Below are 18,154 nucleotides of genomic sequence, written 5' to 3'. Positions count from 1 at the left end.
AGACTGTGCTAGGTGCCCCTGGCCAAGGAGAAGCCATCATTTTGCCAAAGAGTAATGTCAGAGCATCGGTAATATTGCACTTAAAAAAATTTTCATTTAGTTTTGGCTGCGTTGGGTCTTCGTTGCTGCGCGCGGGCTTTCTCTAGTTGCGGCGAGCAGGGGCTACTCTTCATCGCGGTGCGCGGGCTTCTCACTGCAGTGGCTTCTCTTGTTGCGGAGCACGGGCTCTAGGCGCGCGGGCTTCAGTAGTTGTGGCTCGCGGGCTTTAGAGCGCAGGCTCAGTAGCTGTGGTGCACAGGCTTAGTTGCTCCATGGCATGTGGGGTCTTCCCGGACCGGGGCTCGAACCCATGTACCCTGCATTGTCAGGCGGATTCTTAACCACCGTGTCACCAGGGAAGCCCGCACATGTGTTACTAATAGTTTCATGAAAGCTGCAGTGAAGCCAGAGAAAGAAACCTGCTGCAAAGGTACCTTCTCAGTAGTAAGATGCTCTATGTGCAGCCCCATCCCGAAGGCTCGTTCTCCATGACCACGGTGGTGCCCGTGGTGCGTGGGGATGGATCTCTGTGATATGTCTCAGCAGGTGGTTCAAGTGTGGACACACGCTTTTTCTTTTCTGCTCTTGTACAGAAGGACCCACTGGGACAGACATGAGGAGTGCAGCCAAGCCCTGGAGTCCAGTCACCAGAGTGGGAGGCCGTGGGGTGGACCGCGTGCGACCCCTCCCCGCCCCCCCTCCCGGCATGAAGAGCTCCAAGTCGTCCACCTCGCTGGCATTTGAGTCCCGACTCAGCAAGGTATGGATGGGACACACAGGGCAGGGCTGCTGGGCGCCCCGTGACAGTGAGCAAGGCCCCAGGAGCCCCGGCATTGCTTGACCTAAAGGCGCAGAGCAAAGGGGAGGCAGTCGGAGTGCCCTGGGGTGGAGAGGGGAAACGTGCAGCTTAACAGGGTGACTGGGATCCCCTGCCCTGGACCACGTGGACTCTCCAGCCAGAGTTTACCCCCAGCGCCCGCTAGACGGGCTCAGCGTCACCAGGATGCTGACAGTCCAGGTGTCAGCTCCCCACCTGCCTGCAGCTGGGCTCCCTCCTCTCCGTGTTCCTTTCTCCTGACCCGGGCAGCCCCTGGGGGCTCCACTGCTGGCTCCTTCTGACCCCCCAGGGGTTCCTAATATCAGGTGGGCTGGGGGGCCTCCTTCCTCACCCTGAGATGAAACTCAGAGACCGTGTCACCTACCTACACACACACTTTGGAGAAGTCAGTGTAGTATCCTAACTATAAAAGCCAAACAAAGGGAACATCGCTTACAGGTAAGTAAACCGCATTTCTACCCACGTCTGCCTGCGTGTGACTCCGCTGAAGGACCCCCATGCTCCTTGGAGCCCTGTGGGCATGGCAGCTCTGGGCAGACGGATTCAGGGTTGTCGTGCTGATGTCTCAGGTACCAGGAAGGCTGGGGGGGAGACGCGTGACATGTTGGTTTGAATGCTGAGCGCTCTTCGTAAAGTTCTGAACCCAAGTGCAGCCTCCCCTCGTTACTCTTAGAAAGTTGAGTGTATCTTAAAGTTGTGCAAGAAATACACTGTTTTTACATGTAAAACAAAGGGATGCTGTTGGCTCGGATAACAATAAGAAGATGCTCCACCGCTGAGTGTCTGTGGAATCCGTGAGACGTGTGGGATGCAGGGCAATTCTTTGTGCAAGATTGTCACGTTCACGATCTCCATCCTCCTGTCCCTTAGGTGTCAGTAGCACCGCCAATTGCAGTGGCAAGTAAAGATGCCCCCACAGATTTCCAACACACTCCATGAGGGACGGCACCGTCCCTGGTGAGGACACTTGTTCTAGATGACAGCTTCTGCTCTCATGAATTTTAACACCATGTGTGGATGACCCACAAATGTGCATCTCCAACCAGCACTCCTCCAACTGCCTTTGTGACACCACCTCTTGGATGTCTACAAGGCACCTTGAAGGTGACCTATTCAAAACTGAATCTGTTCTTCCTCCTCTCCATCTCTCCTGCCCCCCAAACCTACCGCCCCTGCCCCTGGTGACTCTTCCCATTTGAGTAAACAGCAACTCCATCTTTTTTTAAAAAATTTATTTATTTATATTTTTGGCTGCGTTGGGTCTTTGCTGCTGCATGCAGGCTTTCTCCAGCTGCGGCGAGCGGGGGCCACCCCTCGCCGCGGTGCGCAGGCCTCCCACTGCGGCGGCTCCTCCTGTTGCGGAGCACAGGCTCTCGGCACGTGGGCTTCAGTATTTGTGGCACGCGGGCTCAGTAGTTGTGGCTCACAGGCTCCAGAGCGCAGGCTCAGTAGTTGTGGCGCACGGGCCCAGCTGCTCCGCGGCATGTGGGATCCTCCTGGACCAGGGCTCGAACTCCTGTCTCCTGCGTTGGCAGGCGGACTCCCAACCACTTTGCCACCAGGGAAGTCCCCAGCAACTCCATCTTTTAGTCGCTCAGGCCAGAGCCCGTGGCATCATCCTTGGACCCTCCTTTTCTCACATCCCGTGGTCCATCGGCAAAATGCTGTCTACCTTAAAAATAGATGTCAACTCCCACCAGCTCCCACTGCCTCCTGGGGACCACCGGGGACATGCCACCACCTTCCTGCTTTTCACTTGAGGCCTGTGCTCCGTTCTCAGCAGAAGCTGAGTGGTCCTTTCAACACAAGTCATGTCACTTCTCTGCTTAATACGCTCCAGACTCTCCCCACCGACTCAGAGGGGAGCAAAGTCCAACCCCTACCGCCCCCCAGGCTGCCCAGGCTCCAGACACACGGCCTCCAGGTGCCCTGGCGCTGTCCCTCGTGCGAACCAGGTGTGGTAGCTGCCCCTCAGCCTGGGGCATCCCTCCCTCCACCCCCTGCACTCTGCCGCTTCTCCTCCCCTAAGTCTGTGCTCAAGGTCACCTTGTCAGGCGCGCCCCTGACCAGTCTGTGTAAAGTGTGGCCTCGGCCTGTCCTCCCCGCCCTGCCTCATTTTCCTTCTCAGCTCTTAGGACCCTCACACCCACCTGCATGGTTACTGTCATCTCCCCATGGCTAGATTGGAAGCCCCACGAGGGCCGGGACCATCTGCTCTTTTGTTTGTCACAAGCTGTGTCCTTCACCCTTAGGAGAGCACCTGCTACCTGGCAGCGCTCGGCGTGGATTGAATGCCCAAGCACACCTGTTCTCCCCGGGGTGATGGATGTGGGAACAGGAGGAGAGGGGGTCGGGACCCCCGGCCGCATTGGGACCACCAGCTCTGCCCCTTTCTAGCTGTGAAACGTCAGGCAAGCCAGGTAGCTGCCCTGAGCTCTGAGATGGGACGAGCACCGTACTTGCCACAAGGAGTAAATGTGGATAAAGTGTCCTACTTACAATTTGGATTATTATTCTAATATCCCAGACTTGACTGTTATTTCCATGATTTTAATTATCTTTGACCTATAGCACATTTGGGAGACATCTCTAATATGGATTTTTTTTTTTTTTTTTTTTTGCATTACGCGGGCCTCTCACTGCTGTGGCCTCTCCCGTTGCGGTGTACCAGCTCCGGACACGCAGGCTCAGCGGCCATGGCTCACGGGCCCAGCCGCTCCGTGGCATGTGGGATCTTCCCGGACCGGGGCACGAACCCGTGTCCCCTGCATCGGCAGGCGGACTCTCAACCACTGCGCCACCAGGGAAGCCCTAATACGGATTTTAAATGAATACATACATTTCCCCCAGAACAGACCCTTAGAGCTTCTGGAATACATTAAAATATTTTAAAAGCAGTGTTTCAAAAAAGGTCTGAAGCTCGTGTGTTTCCTAAAGACAATGAAACGGTGGCCGCTCCGCCTTTGATTGGTGTGTGTTTTGGAAACTGGTTCCACGGGGAAAATGTCAGGGGCAAAGCAGATACTCCTGCGGAGACTCTCAGCTCTCGTCCTGGTCCTTGGGATTCCCCGGCCCGACCCTGTAAAAGAGGATGATGGGGCTTGGGGGACGGAGTAGCAGAGAGCCATACCCCCCTGTACCTGTCTCTGCTGTCCGCCTCAATGGACAGAGGAAGCAGACAAAAAACCCGGAGAACAGAAGAGAAAGAGGCAACAGCGATGGACAGAAGAGCAAGCAGATTTCCCCCTGAGTATTTACTACAGAAATCTGTCAGCGTTCAGAGAAGCTGAATTACACAGTGAACACAGCGTCCCACCACCTGGATGCCACAGTTAACGTCTTACTATGACTGCTTTGTAGGAGATGGACACATATGGGATGGACAGATGTGTTTTCACTAGCCCCAAATAGGAAAACTAAAACAAATGCACCAAAAGTAGGATGAAATACCCTACTGCAGATGCTGGCCTGAGCTGAAGGAGCCCTGGGGGAGCAGGTGGGGGAACAGGAGCCTGGATGGGACGGGGTGATGTGAGGGGCTGCCGTGAGTCTTCCTTGTGTCTCTGAGCACAGCACAGGGAGGCAGGTACCCGGACTGCTTTGATGCAGACAGGCTGCGTCACACCGGCCACTTACGCGGCCCAAGTCTATTAGTCAGGACTCTCCTGGTCGCAAATGACAAAACATTGGCTTGAGCAGAAAAGAAATATATGGAACAGATCTGAGGTTCCCGGGTCACTGTGTGCAGGCCAAAGGTGCAAGACCGGAGCACAGATAGGCCAGGACCATAGACTGGGGTGTCCCAGGACTTCGTGTCACCTGTCTCTGCTTCTCTGTCGCCTGCACGTGGTATGAAGCACGGCTGCCTGCCGGCCCAAGCCTCCCTCATCCCTTGGAAGGCCCAGCTGCTTCTTTGCTTCTGGCTGGTTAAAACAAAAGCAAGAGAAGAATTGGCTATTCGCGAGTCATGTATTGATCCTGCCCAGTCTCCTGTGGCCAGGGTTCAGCGTGCCCGGAAAGCAGAGTCTTAAGGTTTATGTCCTCTACGAGTCTCGGGGACCCGGTCAGCCCTGTCATTATCCTTCAGGAGTGAATGCTCTACACCTGCGCCGCCTGGTAGAGGAGCCACCAGCCCCGTGTGGCGATGAGCCCTTGACATGTGCTTTGAGTGCAAAATACACACCAGAGCGGTCGCCTCGCCATCTTCCTGTCTCCTTGACGTCCTCAGAGACGCTGGCTTCCCCACCTCCCGCCTCTGCTAAGCCCTGCCTCAGATACACCATCCTGGGAAGGGAATAAAGGATCCACCCCGAGATGGCGGGACCCACTGCAGCTTCCTGTGGCCACAAGAAGGCGTAGCTAAGACATTCTCTAGGAATCTTCTCTAGTCTCCCTTCTAACTTGCTGCACCAAATCTGTCAGGCCCTAAAGAGAAACAAGCAAGATAGAAAAGAGTCAGAAGAACCTATACTTCTTCCTCCATGAAGCAAATTATCCTTAAAGAAAAACAAAACTCTGTGGCTGACAGGGTCTTGGTGCTCTGGCCGGGTGTCAGGCACGTGCCTCTGAGGTGGGAGAGCCGAGTTCAGGACATTGGTCCACCAGACACCTCCCGGCCCCACGTGATATCAAAGGGCAAAAACTCTCCCAGAGATCTCCATCTCAACGCTAATTCCCAGCTCCACTCAACGACCAGCAAGCTACAGCGCTGGACACCCTATGCCAAACAACTAGCAAGACAGGAACACAACACCACCCATCAGCAGAGAGGCTGCTGAAAATCATACTAAGTTCACAGACACCCCAAAACACACCACTGGACTCGGTCCTGCCCACCAGAAAGACAAGATCCAGCCTCAATCACCAGAACACAGGCACCAGTCCCCTCCACCAGGAAGCCTACACAACCCACTGAACCAACCTTACCCACTGGGAGCAGACACCAAAAACAACGAGAACTACGTACCTGCAGCCTGCGGAAAGGAGACCCCAAACACAGTAAGTTAAGCAAAAGGAGAAGACAGAGAAACACACAGCAGATGAAGGAGCAAGGTAAAAGCCCACCAGACCAAACAAAGAGGAAATAGGCAGCCTACCTGAAAGAGACTTCAGAGTAATGATAGTAAAGATGATCCAAAATCTTGGAAAGAGAATGGAGAAAATACAAGAAATGTTTAACAAGGACCTAGAAGAACTAAAGAGCAAGCGATGATGAACAACACAATAAGTGGAATTAAAAATTCTCTAGAAGGAATCAATAGCAGAATAACTGAGGTAGAAGAACAGATAAGTGACCTGGAAGATAAAATAGTGGAAATAACTACCACAGAGCAGAATAAAGAAAAAAGAATGAAAAGAATTGAGGACAGGGCTTCCCTGGTGGTGCAGTGGTTGGGAGTCTGCCTGCCGATGCAGGGGACACGGCTTCGTGCCCTGGTCCGGGAAGATCCCACATGCCGTGGAGTGGCTGGGCCCATGAGCCATGGCCGCTGAGCCTGCATGTCCGGAGCCTGTGCTCCGCATTGGGAGAGGCCACAACAGTGAGAGGCCTGCGTACCACAAAAAAAAAAAAAGAATTGAGGACAGTCTCAGAGACCTCTGGGACAACATTAAACGCACCAACATTTGAATTATAGGGGTCCCAGAAGAAGAAGAGAAAAAGAAAGGGACTGAGAAAATATTTGAAGAGATTATAGTTGAAAACTTCTCTAATATGGGAAAGGAAGTAGTCAATCAAGTCCAGGAAGCACAGAGAGTCCCATACAGGATAAATCCAAGGAGAAATACTCCAAGACACATATTAATCAAACTATCAAAAATTAAATACAAAGAAAAAATATTAAAAGCAGCAAGGGAAAAGCAACCAGTAACATACAAGGGAATCCCCATAAGGTTAACAGTCGATCTTTCAGCAGAAACTCTGCAAGCCAGATGGAGTGGCAGGACATATTTAAAGTGATGAAAGGGAAAAACCTACAACCAAGATTACTCTACCCAGCAAGGATCTCATTCAGATTCAGTGAAGAAATTAAAACCTTTATAGACAAGCAAAAGCGAAGAGAATTCAGCACCACCAAACCAGCTTTACAACAAATGCTAAAGGAACTTCTCTAGGCAGGAAACACAAGAGAAGGAAAAGACCTACAATAACAAACCCAAAACAATTAAGAAAATGGTAATAGGAACATACATATCGATAACTACCTTAAATGTAAATGGATTAAATGCTCCAACCAAAAGACATAGACTGGCTAAATGGATACAAAAACAAGACCCATGGGGGCTTCCCTGGTGGTGCAGTGGTTGAGAGTCCGCCTGCTGATGCAGGGGACACGGGTTTGTGCCCCGGTCCGGGAAGATCCCACATGTCATGGAGCGGCTGGGCCCGCGAGCCATGGCCGCTGAGCCTGCGCGTCTGGAACCTGCACGCCTGGAGCCTGTGCTCTGCAATAAGAGAGGCCACAACAGTGAGAGGCCCGCATACCGCAAAAAAAAAACCCCAAAAAAACCCAAGACCCATATATATGTTGTCTACAAGAGACCCACTTCAGACCTAGGGACACATACAGACTAAATGTGAGGGGATGGGAAAAGATATTCCATGCATATGGAAATCAAAAGAAAGCTGTAGTAGCAATCCTCATATCAGACAAAATAGACTTTAAAATAAAGACTATGACAAGAGACAAAGCAAGACATTACATAATGATCAAGGAATCAATCCAAGAAGAAGATATAACAATTGTAAATATTTATGCACCCAACGTAGGAGCACCTCAATACATAAGGCAACTGCTAATAGCCATAAAACGGAAGATTGACAGTAACACAAAAATAGTAGGGGACTTTAATACTCCACTTTCACCAATGGACAGATCATCCGAAATGAAAATAAATAAGGAAACACAAGCTTTAAATGGTACATTAAACAAGATGGACTTAATTGTTATTTATAGGACATTCCATCCAAAAACAACAGGATACACTTTCTTCTCAAGTGCTTATGGAACATTCTCCAGGATAGATCATATCTTGGGTCACAAATCAAGCCTTAGTAAATTTAAGAAAATTGAAATCGTTTCAAGTATCTTATCTGACCACAACGCTATGAGACTAGATACCAATTACAGGAAAAAATCAGTAAAAAATACAAACACATGGAGGCTAAACTACTAAATAACCCAGAGATTACTGAAGAAATCAAAGAGGAAATCAAAAAATACCTAGAAACAAATGATAATGAAAACACGATGACCCAAAACCTATGGGATGAACAAAAGTCAGTTCTAAGAGCGAAGTTTGTAGCAATACAATCCTACCTCAGGAAACAAGAAACATCTCAAATAAACAACCTAACGTTACACCTAAAGGAATTAGAGAGAGGAGAACAAAAGAAACCCCAAAGTTAGCAGAAGGAAAGAAATCGTAAAGATCAGATCAGAAATAAATGAAAAAGAAATGAAGGAAACGATAGCAAGGATCAATAAAACTAAAAGCTGGTTCTTTGAGAAGATAAACAAAATTGATAAACCATTAGCCAGACTCATCAAGAAAAAAACGGAGAAGACTCAAATCAACAGAATTAGAAATGAAAAAGGAGAAGTAACAACTGACACTGCAGAAAGACAAAAGATCATGAGAGATTGCTACAAGCAACTATATGCCCATAAAATGGACAACCTGGAAGAAATGGACAAATTCTTAGAAAAGCACAACCTTCGGAGACTGAACCAGGAAGAAACAGAAAATATAAACAGACCAATCACAAGCACTGAAATTGAAACTGTGATTAAAAATCTTCCAACAAACAAAAACCCAGGACCAGGTGTCTTCACAGGTGAATTCTATCAAACATTTACAGAAGAGCTAACACCTATCCTTCTCAAACTCTTCCAAAATACAGCAGACAGAGGAACACTCCCAAACTCATTCTACAAGGCCACCATCACCCTGATACCAAAACCAGACAGTCACAAAAAAAGAAAACTACAGGCCAGTATCACTGATAAACATAGATGCAAAAATCCTCAACAAAATACTAGCAAAGAGAATCGAACAGCACATTAAAAGGATCATACACCACGATCAAGTGGGATTTATCCCAGGAATGCAAGGATTCTTCAGTATACGCAAATCAATCAGTGTGATACACTGCATTACAGATTGAAGGATAAAAACCATATGATCATCTCAATAGTGCAGAAAAAGCTTTCGACAAAATTTAACACCAATTTATGATAACCCTCCAGAAAGTAGGCAGAGGGAACCTACCTCAACATAATAAACACCACATGTGACCAACCCACAGCCGACATCATTCTCAATGGTGAAAGACTGAAACCATTTCCACTAAGATCAGGAACAAGACAAGGTTGCCCACTCTCACCATTCTTATTCAACATAGTTTTGGAAGTTTTAGCCACAGCAATGAGAGAAGAAAAAGAAATAAAAGGAACCCAAATCGGAAAAGAAGAAGTAAAACTGTCACTGTTTGCAGATACATTGAGAATCCTAAAGATGCCACCAGAAAACTACTAGAGCTAATCAATGAATTTGGTAAAGTAGCAGAATACAAAAAAATTAATGCACAGAAATCTCTTGCATTCCTATACACTAATGATGAAAAATCTGAAAGAGAAATTAAGGAAACACTCACATTTACCATTGCAACAAAAAGAATAAAATACCTAGGAATAAACCTACCCAAGGAGACAAAAGACCTGTATGCAGAAAACTGTAGGGCACCGATGAAAGAAATTAAAGATGATAAAACAGATGGAGAGATATAGATATACCATGTTCTTGGATTGGAAGAATCAACATTGTGAAAATGACTGTACTACCCAAAGCAATCTACAGATTCAATGAAATCCCTATCAAACCACCAGTGGCATTTTTCACAGAACTAGAACAGAAAATTTCACAATTTGTATGGAAACACAAAAGACCCCAAATAACCAAAGCAATCTTGAGAAAGAAAAACGGAACTGGAGGAATCAGGCTCCTGGACTTCAGACTATACTACAAAGCTACAGTAATCCAGACAGTATGGTACTGGCACAAAAACAGAAATATAGATCAATGGAACAGGATAGAAAGCCCAGAGGTAAACCCACACACATATGGTCACCTTATCTTTGACAAAGGAGGCAAGAATATACAGTAGAGAAAAGACAGCCTCTTCAATAAGTGGTGCTGAGAAACTGTACAGCTTCATGTAAAAGAGTGAAATTAGAACACTCCCTAACGCCATACACAAAAATAGACTCAAAATGGATTAAAGACCTAAATGTAAGGCCAGACACTATCAAACTCTTAGAGGAAACATAGGCAGAACAATCTATGACCTAAATCACAGCAAGGTCCTTTTTGACCCACTTCCTAGAGAAATGGAAATAAAACCAAAAATAAACAAGTGGGACCTAATGAAACTTAAAAGCTTTTGCACAGCAAAGGAAACCATAAACAAGATGAAAAGACAACCCTCAGAATGAGAGAAAATATTTGCAAATGAATCAATGGGCAAAGGATTAATCCCCCAAATATACAAGCAGCTCATGCAGCTCAATATCCAAAAAACAAACAACCCAATCCAAAAATGGGCAGAAGACCTAAATAGACATTTCTCCAAAGAAGATATACAGATTGCCAACAAACACATGAAAGGATGCTCAACATCACTAATCATTAGAGAAATGCAAATCAAAACTACAATGAGGTATCACCTCACACCAGTTAGAATGGGCATCATCAGAAAGTCTACAAACAACAAATGCTGGAGAGGGTGTGGAGAGAAGGGAACCCTCTTGTACTGTTGGTGAGAATGTAAATTGATACAGCCACTATGCAGAACAGTATGGAGGTTCCTTAAAACACTAAAAATAGAACTACCATACGACCCAGCAATCCCACTACTGGGCATATACCCTGAGAAAACCATAATTCAAAAAGAGTCATGTACCACAATGTTCATTGCAGCTCTGTTTACAATAGCCAGGACATGGAAGCAACCTAAGTGTCCATCGACAGATGAATGGATAAAGAAGATGTGGCACATATACACAATGGAATATTACTCAGCCATGAAAAGAAATGAAATTGAGTTATTTGTAGTGAGGTGGATGGACCTAGAGACTGTCATACAGAGTGAAGTAAGTCAGAAAGAGAAAAACAAATACTGTACGCTAACACATATATATGGAATCTAAAAAAAAGGTTCTGAAGAACCTAGGGGCAGGACAGGAATAAAGACACAGACGTAGAGAATGAACTTGAGGACACGGGGATGGGGAAGGGTAAGCTGGGACGAAGTGAGAGAGTGGCATGGACAGATATACACTACCAGATATAAAATAGATAGCTAGTGGGAAGCAGCCGCATAGCACAGGGAGATCAGCTCGGTGCTCTGTGACCACCTAGACGGGTGGGATAGGGAGGGTGGGAGGGAGATGCAAGAGGGTGGGGATATGGGGACATATGTGTACATAGAGCTGATTCACTTTGTTATACAGTGGTAACTAACGCAACATTGTAAAGCAATTATACCCCAATAAAGATGTTAAAAGAAAAAATAAATGAGTCACAGGGGTGAAAAAAAATACAAACCAGATTTTGAAGAGTGACTACAAAAGAAGTAAAAGACCTTATTAATGTGTTTTACATCGACTGATACTATTTTGAATGTATTGGGTTCAGAAAATATATCGTTAAAATTAATTTTACCTGTTTCATTTTACGTTTTTTCATGTTCCTATTCGACCATGTAAACTTAAGGTCTGTGGTTCTTATAATATTTCCATCGACAGTGCTGCTGTAAACCATTTGGTCCTCAAAGTGTGGTCCCCACACCAGCAGTATCAGCATCACCTGGGAGCTTGCCAGAAATGCAAATCCTCAGGCCCTGCCCCAGGCCTAGGGATTCGGAAGCTTGGTGGTGATGCTAGGGTTGCGGGCTGGGGTGCAGGCAGCCGTCTGCATTTTAACAGAACCTCCAAGGATTCTGAGGGACTCTCAAGTTTGAGAACCACTGCTCCAACCAGAACATGTTATCTCCCTTTAAAGACCGGGTTGTGTTCTGTGTGATGATTTGAAAGCTTTGCATCTCCACCCCCCACCCCATCTTTGTGGAACTGAAGGAATTTCTTAGTTACATTCACCTGTGAGCTGTTCCAAGGTTTTCCTTCTGTCAGCTTTCAGGTACAGGTGCTCAGCGGCTTGAATATCAATGGAAGCGATAGTGAAAATACTTACCAAGCATATCAAAGCAACACCAACCCTTTCGTAGGGATCTTCTATAACAAACCAGAAATCTCAAGTGGTGCTGAGGCTGCACTTGATGACTAGGAAACAAAGCCAAGAATGCAGCCACAAACAGAGAAAGAAAAAGACTTAGAAACGGAGACTCATAGCTTTCTGTGTCTGACGTTGCCTTCAAAAAATAGTGACGGTGTAAGAGAGGCTTTGGCAGTTTGCCTCAGAGGACTGGTAGGATCGCTTTGGGGTCTGTAGGCCCTGCCCCCTGGGAGACCTTCTAAGCCGTGACTCTTTCTCTGATGGAATTCCCTGTGGGAGGTGCAGGAGAAATGAAGTGCTCCCTGTAAAAGCTTTGCTGCCACCCAAACGCGCCGTGTGCGTGGTAGGGAGACACGGCATGCCCCTGGCCTGGAACGTGTCTGACTTATCCTTTCACCTGGAAAGGATGGGCTCAGATCTTTTTATAATACAGAGTGGGACCCCAAAGTCCACGAGGAGGCAGAGTAAGTTGGGTGCGGCTGGTAAAATGGAGCTCAGAAGTGGGCTTCAGGGCTAGCATGGTGTGTAGAAGCAACAGAACTTTCAGGAACAGCTGTCATGTGTGGAGCAGGTGCCCTGTGCCAAGGTGTTTTGTATATTTCATTCCCACTTCTCACAATAGCCATGTGAAGAGTCTGCTATCCCTGGCTGTGCCTGGTACCTCATAAGCACGGACACCATGAATGTTTCCTGGACGTTGTTATGAAAATACGGAGAGTCTGAGGTCCAGGGAGGTTAGTGACTTGCTTTAAAAAGTTCTACTGTGAGCTTCCCTGGTGGCGCAGTGGTTGAGGGTCCACCTGCCGATGCAGGGGACACGGGGGAAGATCCCACATGCCACAGAGCGGCTGGGCCTGTGGGCCATGGCCGCTGAGAAAAAAAAAAAGTTCTACTGTGCCCTCTGGAATCCCTGTTGCATTGCCTTAATCTTTTCCTAAAACAGTCCCTTCTCATTCTTGCTTTCCTTTAATAACAAAAATAATGACGATGAGTTGTGTTGGTTATGATTATAGCCGGCATCTGTTAAAAGCACGCTATGTGTCAGACACTGTTATTCTAAGCACGTCCTATGGCTAACTCATTTAAGCCTAAAAGCTACACTCTGAGGTAGGTACCATTGCTAGATCTGATTTTTAGGTGAAGAAACCAAAGCACAGAGAGGTAAAGTGATTTGCCCTAGGTCACACAGCTAGTAAGAGGCAGAGCCAAGATTCCAACCCAGGATTCTAGGTTTGGACTTAGAGCCTGTGCCCTTAGTCACCAACCTGGGCCGCCCACGTGATGTGGCTTTCCTGCAGCCCCATTTATTCGCCCTCACCCCATGAGGTATGGCCAGAGCCTCTGACTCCTGTTGGTCTCCGGCCCAGCGGGAATGTTAAAGCCCTTGGAAACACAGTGCCGGGCTTAAGTCCCACTCTGCCTTACCCATACAGCCTTGAGTGAGTTAGTTAATCTCATGTTAGTTTTCTCATGTCCAACATGGCAGAGTTGTGGTTTGAATGAGAAGAAATCTGTGGGTAAAGGGCCTAGAAGAACCCATGCCGCCCAGTGTCATCAGCTCCCGTCCGTTTCCTGAATTCTGCCCCCGGCCCTCCAAACAGCCCCGTCCTCCGTGTCTTCAAAGCAAGAACTCGACTTTGCCCTCCTTCCACCTCCCCTAGGTGCCTCCTCTGGTCCTGCTGACAGAGGGCTCTCCCCAGCGCAGCCCCAGCCGGAGGGTTCACCTGGCTGCAGACACATGGGTGTCCCCGTTGTCAGCTCACCAAGTCTGAATCCTTATCACTGCTGCAGACCTGGGGAATCTGGAGGGTCCTGCCCTGGTCCCACACGCTGCTCCCCCTCTCCCCGGCTGCCTGTCCCCACCCTCTAGCACATACCTGTGGCCTCCGGGATGCTTTGCTGCCTCATCTGCCGATAAAAGCCTGGTGGTCTTCCAGGCCTGCTCCAGGGCACCTGCTCCGGGAGGCCACCCGCCTCTCCCGTCCTGGTTTTCTGAGTCACTGCACAGGAACCAGGCCCTTTGCTGGACGTTAACTCAGAGCACAGGCCTGCCTGCTCCGCTTTGACACGCGTGCAGCCTGGCCCCGTGGACTAAGTACACTGTGTGTATTGAGGATGGACGCCCGGCTTGCAGTAGGCCTTCCGGGTCACAGTGTCCAGGACGGTGGGAGCAGCCCCAGGGGTCGTGCTGAGAGGGGAGGAGTCCCAGGGTCTCTGCTCCGGCCCCACTCCCCCTTTCTCTCTCTCTCTTCCCCAGGGTATGTGCATAGGGCTGCTCTGGGCTCCCTGGGACGATGGTACCCAGAAGGGATGCCCTCGGTTCTTTCCCCGGGACCCGACTCTCCCGGCCCACTTCTTCCTGGCTCTCACATCTGGATGGAAGGCAGTCGGATGAAATCAGATATGAAAGGCTGTTCAATGGCCGAAACGCCCTTGAACCTTTAAACTATTAGCAGCAGCTGATATTTCAGATGGTCCCCATATCCCACAGGACACCTTAGGGATGGGGGAAAAGGGGCAAAAGAGCAAAGTGTGGGGGAGAAGGGCGTTTTCTCAGGACCTCCCTGAATCACATTCTTTTGGTGTGAAATGTTGTTTCATCCAGACCCAAGGTGATTAATCACAGAGTTTCCATATTGTCTGTGGAATGAATGTAAAGTCTGCCTTAGGATTAATAGTCAAAATTCACTGTGTTTGAAACAGAGGTTAGATCAAGCCAGTCACTACAACGCTTGGCTTTTACCGCGGTGCCTTGGCAGTGCCGGTGTTTCTGATGTAAGGAAGGGTCAGAGGCAGCCACTGCTGGTGGTAAGCGGAAGGGGAGCGAGTGCAGCCTTAGTCTAGGATCATGATGGGGCTGGCACGCCCTCCTATTTATCAGCCCAGAGCCTGGGGTATTGTTGTTGTCACATCGTTATAGTACTTGTGCTTTGAGCAAAAGCTTTACATTGATACAATATGCAATAAGCCTGATTAACAAATTCTTTAAGCCTAAATAAGTAAATAAAATCTAATATAACAGCTAGGATTTAGGAGGTGAGAAGGATCTTAGATGATTTAATCAAGTTCTTCTGTTTTTTAGGTGAGGAAACTGAGTCCCTATGTAATAACTTGCCCAGGGCCCCGCAGCCAATCAGTCACCTATTTCTAATACATAACAATACCCCATGCTCTGGTTCCAGACTTTTGTTTGTTAGTATGAAGGTGCTGCCGTGGCTACCAGCCCAGAGAACCATCATGGAAGGAGCACCGGGAAAGCTTTCAGACAGCAAAGAGGGAAGTTTCTGGCTGAGTTCCCACAGTTGTAACGGTGATTATGGTGATGCTGGTGATGCTGCTGCTGCTGCTGCTGCTGGTGGTGATGATGGTGGTGGTGATGGTGATGGTGGTGATGGTGATGGTGCTGGTGGTGGTGATGGTGATGGTGATGATGTGATGGTGCTGATGGTGATGGTGCTGATGGTGATGGTGATGGTGATGATGGTGGTGCTGGTGGTGATGGTGCTGGTGATGATGGTGGTGATGGTGCTGATGGTGATGATGGTGGTGATGGTGATGGTGATGATGGTGGTGATGGTGGTGATGGTGATGGTGGTGATGGTGGTGGTGATGGTGGTGGTGATGATAGTGATGGTGATGGTGGTGGTGATGGTGATGATGGTGATGATGGTGGTGGTGATGGTGGTGGTGATGGTGATGATGGTGGTGATGGTGATGATGGTGATGATAGTGTTGGTGATGATGGTGGTGATGGTGATGATGATGGTGATGATGGTGGTGGTGGTGGTGGTGATGGTGACGATGGTGATGATGGTGGTGATGGTGGTGGTGATGGTGATGATGATGGTGATGATGGTGATGGTGGTGATGATAGTGTTGGTGATGATGGTGGTGATGATGGTGATGATGGTGGTGATGGTGGTGGTGGTGATGGTGGTGGTGGTGATGGTTATGGTGATGATGGTGATGATGGTGGTGATGGTGATGGTGATGATGATGGTGATGGTGGTGATGGTGATGATGGTGGTGATGATGGTGATGTGATGATGGTGATGGTGGTGATGGTGATAGTGATGGTGATGGTGGTGATGGTGGTGGTGATGGTGATGATGGTGATGATGGTGATGATGATGGTGGTGGTGATGGTGGTGGTGGTGATGGTGGTGGTGGTGATGGTGATGGTGATGGTGGTGGTGATGGTGGTGATGGTGGTGGTGATGGTGATGATGGTGATGATGGTGGTGATGGTGGTGGTGGTGATGGTGGTGGTGGTGATGGTGATGGTGATGATGGTGATGATGGTGGTGATGGTGATGGTGATGATGATGGTGATGGTGGTGATGGTGATGATGTGGTGATGGTGGTGGTGATGGTGATGATGGTGGTGATGGTGGTGGTGATGGTGATGGTGGTGATGGTGGTGGTGATGGTGATGATGGTGGTGATGATGATGGTGATGATGGTGATGGTGGTGATGGTGATGATGGTGATGGTGGTGATAGTGTTGGTGATGGTGGTGGTGATGGTGGTGATGGTGGTGGTGATGGTGGTGATGGTGGTGGTGATGATGGTGATAGTGATGGTGGTGGTGATGGTTGTGGTGATGGTGGTGATGGTGGTGGTGATGGTGATGGTGGTGGTGATGGTGGTGGTGGTGATGGTGGTGGTGATGGTGGTGATGGTGGTGGTGATGGTGATGATGATGGTGGTGGTGGTGGTGGTGATGGTGGTGTTGCTAATGATGATGATGGTGGTGGTGGTGATGATGGCCGCTATTTATTGTGTTCTTAATTAGGGTCAGAAACCTGGAGATGTGTGTGTTATTTTCTCCCTTTTAGAATCGAGGAGCCCTCAGCACCTTCCCCCATCACACAGGTAGGGAGAGACGGAGGCAGGGTCCGTCACCAGCAGCCTCTCTTGGAGCCACAGGCACACACCTTAACCACTATGTGGGCTGCTTCCCATGGGATTGCTGGGTACCTCATATGTTGAATTCCCACATCCCAAGTCCTCTTTTGCATTGCAGCCCTTATGAACAAAAGCAGACCCTCAGCTACAGCATCTGCGCACTGCTAAATCCCCACTGGAGACCCTCCAGCCCTGAGCCTGGGGTGGTGACCTCCCACCTGCCACCCCTGCCTTCTGTTGCGTCGCCCGCCAACTCACCAAGAACCAAGCTCTATGGGAAGGGGCTGGGGGCAAGCTATACCCCTGAGCCCATGCCCCGGGGCAGGCGGGGATGGGGGCCAGGGTGGGATGGCTGGAGGCCGGTGGGGACCTCTCATTCGGTGGGTGCCCTGTCCTGGTTTGCAGACCCAGCCTTGGCTCTCTGGGCCTTTGCTGCAGAGTTTGATAATTCCGCACTTCTTTGCATCAGACTTACTGATTTTAGGAATGTCGGAGAACCAGACAGAGGAAGGCAGAACCAAGAGCGTATCATTTGCAAAATTACGTTAAGAATTCCCTTCCGTGTTTCCTTTGAGGTGTTTTCAGAGTCTAAGATCAGAATTGATTTCCCTGTGGGGACCCAGGAAGCCCCTGGCACGCTTCTAGGCCGAGTGAACAATAGTTCTTTTCTGTTGAGGAAATGGTGCTGACATCCTGAGCTATTGTCGTTCAGTACTAAATACATGTTACACTGATGACCTGGCGGATAATTTGAGAGGCTGGAGAGCTTGGGTGCAGGGACCCTTATTACTCTGAAATGGGAGGTAGGAAAGCAATCATGGAGTCCGTGTAAGAAGGCAGTTGAGGTATTTCTGCGTCACCCCTTGTCGTATTTCATCCCTTTTGTTAAGCTGTGGTGGCCTGTGCTGTTGGCTGGGCAGTGTGGTTACATTTACATCCAGTAAACTGCAGGCGTGCGCACGCAGATTATCCTGTCAATATTGACTGGTTGTTCCAAACATTGATCATTTGTTAAAGATCTCGACTAGGATTGCTCGGCTAATGTTTAGACTTTACCACCTTTTTTAAAATGTAGGC

General features: G+C 48.6%; 1 protein-coding gene across 6 annotated transcripts in view; it reads left to right on the top strand.

Annotated features, from left to right (window-relative positions):
* Positions 1-652: 652 nt before the first annotated feature.
* Positions 653-18,154, top strand: part of SPECC1 (sperm antigen with calponin homology and coiled-coil domains 1) — a gene marked incomplete at both ends in the record, with an annotated part of 176,713 nt that continues 159,211 nt past the window's right edge. For all 6 annotated transcript variants that reach the window (XM_082861467.1, XM_082861466.1, XM_082861465.1 and 3 more), the window contains one exon: positions 653-799. In XM_082861467.1, coding sequence (XP_082717593.1) covers positions 653-799 — 147 coding nt within the window. The remainder of the gene's footprint in view (positions 800-18,154) is intronic.

Source organism: Leucopleurus acutus (assembly GCF_964270905.1).
Source record: "Leucopleurus acutus genome assembly, chromosome: 19".
NCBI lineage: Eukaryota > Metazoa > Chordata > Mammalia > Artiodactyla > Delphinidae > Leucopleurus > Leucopleurus acutus.
The sequence above is the reverse complement of the archived record's forward strand: the minus strand, read 5'-3'. Positions and strand labels throughout refer to the sequence as shown.